General features: G+C 47.9%; 1 protein-coding gene across 1 annotated transcript in view; it reads right to left on the minus strand.

Moving 5' to 3' along the window:
• Positions 1-1961: 1961 nt before the first annotated feature.
• LOC117732866 (homeobox protein unc-4 homolog) overlaps positions 1962-6997 on the minus strand; it is a 5598-nt gene continuing 562 nt past the window's right edge. Inside the window, exons 2-3 of the mRNA XM_034536131.1 lie at positions 5664-5839; positions 1962-3059 (exon numbers count right to left, since the gene is read on the minus strand). Coding sequence (XP_034392022.1) covers positions 1962-3059; positions 5664-5839 — 1274 coding nt within the window. The remainder of the gene's footprint in view (positions 3060-5663; positions 5840-6997) is intronic.

Genomic DNA, 6997 nt, shown 5'->3' on the forward strand with positions numbered 1-6997 from the left:
CTCCTCCCGCTGTTCTTCACTCTCTCTCTCTTTCTCTCGCTCCTTCGTCCTCTTGTCTAATTATTTCCCCATAAGCCCCCCCCCCCCCCCCCCCCCCTCCCCCCCGCTTCCTACAGCGCAAACAGCGCAGTCACTGAGCGAGAATTATGTAAATATTATTAAAGGGACTCAAGCACGGAAATTCATTTTTAGGTCGGCGCACGCGCGTGCAAAAGCAAAAGCTCCGTCCCCTCGGACCCCACCCCCCCCCCCACCCCCCCACCCCTCAATTTATTTGCAAATAAAGGAGGTGACCGGGAGGTATCAGGGGATGTTTAGCCGGGCTGTCAACGCCGCAGAATTAATGCTTTTAATAATTGGGATTTCACTTCCCGGGGAATTGGTGGCGTTTACACACTTCATAAGCTAAAACAACCCCGTCCCCCCCCCCCCCCCCCCCCCCCCCCTTCAAAAAAAAAAACTGGGTGCGCGCGCACTCACACAAACACCTGCACGTTAAGAAGAAGCATCCGTCTTCTCTTCCGTCCCTTTTAATTCAGCCATTCTTCACTTTCTTACTTTTTTTTTTTTTTTTTAGCTCAGCCAACAAATGGTAAAAAAAATAAATTATTAATGCACGCCCGCCCCCCCCCCCCCCCCCCCGCTCCTTTCTCCTCCTATATCTTTATCTGTCTCCCCCCCCCCCCCCCCTCCCCCCTCGAGGGACTCGCAGTCCTATTAGAACAAATGACGAGGGGCCCCGGCGCTTTTGTACAAAAAAATAAAAAAGGCGCAGGCGGGCGCGCGCGCCTGTCCCATTATGTGCGACACATGATCAATAGGGCGATAACGCAGCGACATCAATATAAGCGACAGAACAATGAGGGATATCATCGAGCATCTATCTTAATATAGCCGACTACAAGGGCCGTCTGACAACCGCGGCGGCTCATGGAAATTCCGCCCCACGAATCTACAGCGCCATCTCCTCCCTCCTCCTCGCGCTCAATAGACTATATGGGCACACACGCGCACACACACACACACACACACACACACACACACACACACACACACACACACACATAGATGATGCAGCTGGCGCGCAGGCTATTATTTTCCCATTTCAATTTGACACCCCTGCCTTTCATGCTAATTCTATTATTGTAGGAAGTTTATGTGATTCCGTATCACTAGAAATCGGTAATGTCTAATAACCCTTTGGGCTGAAAGGAGGAGGAGAGGAAAAAAAAGAGAAGAAGAAGAAGAAGAAGAAGAAGAAAAAAAACTGCCTCGAGACCTGCGGCAGCCAGTGGGAAAATAATTACTTTCATATCAAAACTCAGCAGGAGGCGCGGGGTCCTATAGCCCCGCGGCCACTAACCTCATTCCAGCTCGGCCTTTCAAATGAATAAATTTGTTAAAGCAATAAACACAAACAGCCAGACGGACTTGAGGCCCGCTCCCCTCACACACACACACACACACACACACACACACACACACACAGGAAACAAGAAAGGGGATTCATCTGCTGTAACACACATGATCCAAGGTTCTGCTCCACAGCTAACCCCCCCCCCCCCCCACCCCCCCTCTTCCTTCCTCAACACGGCCTCTAGAATGACATGCGATTCAATTTAAACAATAACTTTATTTATCAAAATGTTTTCACATATAAATATCATTTTCTCGGTTTTTTTTATACAATATCTGAGGATCTTCGTTGTGTGTGACGGCGGCCGAGTTTCTTTTTGTGTTTACGAGTCGGTCACCAAAAAAACAGAGAGAAAGAAGCTGCTTCTGTCGGTGTCTGGGCCCTGAAGCCTGAATGTGAGGGGGGGGGGAGCCCATCTGGATTGATCACACATTATGATTAAAAAATAGATGAGAATTAAAGTCTCCTGATTCCTGATATGTTTTTGTGTCTCAGCAGAGCTTTGGGAATGTTTGGCTAGTCTGAGCGGCGTTCCCGGTCCTCGTTAGTCCATGTCGACGTCCTCTCCGTCGGTGTTTGTCTCCGGACCCCTGCGAGGGTCCGGAGACGCTCGCTCGTCTGTTGCGCCCGCCGCCGACGCCGCCAGCGTCCCCTCGGCGAGCGGCTCGTCGGCCGTCGCCGCCTCTGTTCGAACTTTCACACCGCCCTGGTCGCTGGCGTCGCCGGACCGCGCCGAGCTCGGCCCGTTCGGCGGGGGAGACCCGGGGTGCTCGACGCCGCCGCCGCCGCCACACTCCTCCGCGTTTGCGTCTCCGTCCGCCCTATTGCTAATGTGATCGCGGCGACCCGAGGCCGGGGGGACGATGCCGGGGAGGTCTGAAGGAGCGGGGCTCCCTTCGCTCGCCACGCACCTCTGGCCCGCGCCCGGCCTGTGAACGCCGTTGTCCTGACACGGCGAGGCCTTCAGGGCCGCCTGGGGCACGAGAAAGCCCAAGGGCTGATGGGTGATGGGGTAAAGCAAGAAGTGACCTTTACCCACCAGCGTCCTCTGACCGGGCGACGAGGGGAAGTCCAGCTGAGGCTTCCTGCGAGGCGTGGCGTCGGAGAGGAGGCTCTCCACGCTGAAAGGGTTGCGTTTCTGCAGGGCGGCGGATCTCGGGCCCCCGGGGCCGGAGCTGTGCGTGCTGCCCGGAGAGACCTGCTCCGGTTCTCCCGCCGTTCTTTGGTTGTGCTGGTTTTGCAGGTGGCTGTAGTCGTGTCGCGTTTGGTCACAGCTGGATTCGGTGTGGCGTCCCCCGCCGCCCTTCGTCGCCGTCGCCGGCAGCTCGATGCGAATCGTCCCGCTGACGCTCGACGACTGCTGCTCGCTGTCGGTGAACTGGGAGACGCCGCTGTCGCTGTCCGAGCCGCCGGGCGTGTGGAAGCTGTCGCCCGCCAGCAGCTTGTTCTGCGACTTCAGCAGCTTCCGCTCCTGCTTCCGCTTCTTCTTCTCGGCGCGCTCCTGGTCGCGCCGGGCGATCTCCTCGGGGTCCATGGGCTCGCCGCTGCACGTGGTCGGGTGGGAGTTGTGGGCCGGCCGCCCCGGGCCTTTCTTCGTGTTCTCCTTCTTTCGCCACTTCGCGCGTCGGTTTTGGAACCAAACCTGCGCACACGAGACACAAACACGAAGCACACACACACACACACACACACACACATGAAGCACACACACTAAGGTGAGATGCATTGAAACACTGTTTATTTAATGTAATGTAATATTCATTTGGGTTTATATTAAATAATATTCAATTGGGCTTTGGTTGGTGCTGAAATGAGTCGATTAGTGGATTATTCCATTGCCATGGTAATTAATTGTCAACAATGTCATTGGCTCTGTTTTAGGCTTCATGGTGATTTTCTGCTTTCTTATTGTTTTTCTGTATTCTCTGAATTAAATATCTTTGTGTTTTGATCCACTGTTGGACGAGTGAAAGCAAATTGCAAACGTGACCCTATGACCTCGTGCTTTTAGGGTTAAAAACCAAACAATCCCAAAGTGGATCCACAACGAACCCAATTGTCTAGTTGGTGCCAACGAGGAATACGACGGCACATTCATTTATTTAAACTGTGTGACACGAACATTTCCACAGTCTGATGCAACGCAGTCCAATAATCCGGCAACGCTTTCTGCCGGCCTGCGTACAAAAAAAAAAAAAAAACGGTCCCGCGCGTGTCGTCCGAAGTCGTTTACGAGGACGACTTTGTGCATTTTGGGGTTTATTTTATTGGACTAAATTGTCCCTAATAATTTATCCAGCAAAAGTGTACATGGCTGCACACAAAATGTGTGTGGACAACAACAGACCTCACACCTGCCACATAGCGTGGTGATGCGTCATAGTCAGATTATCAGATGGTGTAAAGACAAAACCAGATTGCTTCCAAATCCAAAACAAATTCCACAAAAGCCGAAGACAAGAGAGACAAGAGAGAGAGAGAGAGAGAGAGAGAGAGAGAGAGAGAGAGAGAGAGAGAGAGAGAGAGAGAGATGTTGGTTCAGGGCTCTGGTGGTCTGGAGGTCTGGAGAGGGGCCTCATGGGGGCTGCTGTGGACCAGCAGACGCACAGATGTGCGCGCTGTTAATTACCAAGCGAGCCTTCGTGATGGGTAACTCCGCCAATTACATCTAATTGTACCGGACGGCGAAAATCGGCCACATCCGCTCCCTGCATATAGTCCCCCCCCCCCCCCTCACACCCGGTCCCCTCCCGGCTCACACGCGGGGCTTTCAACGACCCCCAACCCCCACCCCCACCCCCCCACCCCCACCCCTCCCCCGGTTCTCCACGGAGCCTCCACGCGCCCCTCGCTGTCCGGGGGGCCTCTGGGTCGCGCGCTCAGGGCCGCGTGTTCGGCGCTGATAACAACACGCGAGTTTACAGCACGCGGAAGGAAAAAGATCCGCGAACGTTGCATAATGAAGGGCGACAATGGCGCTTCTTATGAATTGTTAATGTCGGTTATATCTTCTTCTCTTTTTTTTTTAAATTTTCCCACGCGCAAACCTGCCGATAAGCAGCTTGGGGGCAGCAGTAATCTGAGGTTTAGGAGCGAAATCCCCCCAAACAACACGCAGCTTCCGGGCTGCGCTTCTTTTTACTCCACCAAACCGTTATATATATATGTATTATATATATATATATATATATATATATATATATATATATATATTCATTTAGAAAATATATGAATATACGTTAAATTACACAGAATATCACACGTGGATCCATGCCGAGCAAATACTAGGGCATAGGTACTAAACCTTCATGTGTTTCTATTATTATTATCGTCACCATTCGTATTATTATGATGCCATGAGGCTATTATTATCAGATTAAATAAGCATATAATGGTGAAATGTGAATGGTAAAGATGGTCGCATCATGTTTATCAACATTGGATATGTATTTTGATCCTGAACACAAATCATCGTTTTGTAAAATTATTTTTATTTTTCAGCTCTTTAGAACAATATTACAATATTAGTATATTACTCAATAATGTAATAATCATATCTATTAATAACATTAGTTTTACTATTATTATTTATTGAATTATGTGTAAATGCTAAACCACTACAATATAGCAAAGGCTAATCTTTAAATATTGCAAGTACTTTTACTTTGTGTATTTTGTCAATATCAAAAAAATATTTAAAAAAAAGAAATAATAGTAATGATAATGTTAGTAACAATAATAATAATTAATAAAAAGATATGATGTATTTATTGAATATTCCTAAACCTTAAATTGAACCATAAATGTCTAAATAAGGGCAGTATAAGGGTTAAATTAAAAATACATAGTTGATTAATCGGATATTAAGCTATATAATTGTGTGTCACTGAATGTAAAAGACAGAATACTAATTACCACTTTCACCCCTCGGTTTGCTCAGTAAATAGCCTTGTTTTTTATTAACCCATAAATCAATAGGTTGCCTCCATGCATAATTCAAAAGAGACCCTTTTTATTGATGCTTTGATAATTGACAAATACCTATCTGCGCGTGGAGGAAGGAGGCCTTCACGAGACCAACGGACAGCTGGCGTCTATTTCCAATCGTGTTTTGCAGATTTCGACACGATTTACGTTTCATTGAAAATACAATACTACTAATAATAATCTGAACACTGTCTGTAAACTATATCCACTAAACATGGAGAGGTTCTCCTCGGAACCCGGTTCCTTCGTGTTCTGTTACCTGAACCCTGGACTCCACCAGGTCGAGCCTGAGCGCGAGCGCCTCCCGCATGAACACATCCGGGTAGTGGCTCTCGTTGAACGCCTTCTCGAGCTCCTCCAGCTGCCACCCGGTGAAATTCGTCCGCGTGCGTCTCCTTTTACAACCGGGACCGTCCTTATCCGGGTCCCCAGAATCTGCAGTGGTCGACGTGTGTGTGTGTGTGTGTGTGTGTGTGTGTGTGTGTGTGTGTGTGTGAGAGAGAGAGAGTGAGTGAGAGGAGAGAGAGAGGACTGTCATGACAGGGTTTGCTTGTAAGGCTTCAGTTGAGTGTAAAGTTCAGTGTGACCGCTGTCAACCTTTTTATAAACATGATGAACTCTGAGACCTCGTGTCACAAAATAGACAGGAATGCACTTTAATGCTATTTTTATGATTTAAAATATATTCCCAATAATTGCAAAATACCTTTTTTTAAATTTTTTTTTACCAGAATCCGCAGCCCATATCACCATCATCGAGTTTAATGAGTAACTGTTGCCTTTATTTTAACATGTACTGACATTTTTTATTATTTTATTGTTATAAAAATGAACTTTTTTTTTCATTTATTTTTTAAATTCACCAAACTACACAACTTTTTAAGCGACATAGTTTTCTCTGCAGACTAACTTTCTATATCTCATCTGCCCCTGAGACTCATCTTTAGTGTTTTGTTTTTATTCCGCCTAATATCGCCTAATATTCCGTCTAATATCCTCTTATGTTGGCCACAACAACAACATGCCACTATGCACTTCCCTATAACGGCTGTTTCCACGCAGCTCTCTCTAACGCGTAAAGAACCAGGTAAAGAACCAGGCTCACTAACGCGTAAAGAACCAGGTAAAGAACCAGGCTCACTAACGCGTAAAGAACCAGGTGAAGAACCAGGCTCACTAACGCGTAAAGAACCAGGTGAAGAACCAGGCTCACTAACGCGTAAAGAACCAGGCTCACTAACGCGTAAAGAACCGGTCTCTCTCTAACACAGGTAAAGAACCAGACTCTCTAACGCGTAAAGAACCAGGTAAAGAACCAGGTAAAGAACCAGGCTCACTAACGCGTAAAGAACCGGTCTCTCTCTAACACAGGTAAAGAACCAGACTCTCTAACGCGTAAAGAACCAGGTAAAGAACCAGGTAAATAACCAGGCTCACTAACGCGTAAAGAACCGGTCTCTCTCTAACACATGTAAAGAACCAGGTAAAGAACCAGGTAAAGAACCGGGTAAAGAACCAGGTAAAGAACCAGGTAAAGAACCGGGTAAAGAACCAGGTAAAGAACCGGGCTCTCTCTGACACATAAAGAACCAG

The sequence above is a fragment of the Cyclopterus lumpus genome, chromosome 1, assembly GCF_009769545.1.
Source record: "Cyclopterus lumpus isolate fCycLum1 chromosome 1, fCycLum1.pri, whole genome shotgun sequence".
In the NCBI taxonomy this organism is placed as follows: Eukaryota; Metazoa; Chordata; class Actinopteri; order Perciformes; family Cyclopteridae; genus Cyclopterus; species Cyclopterus lumpus.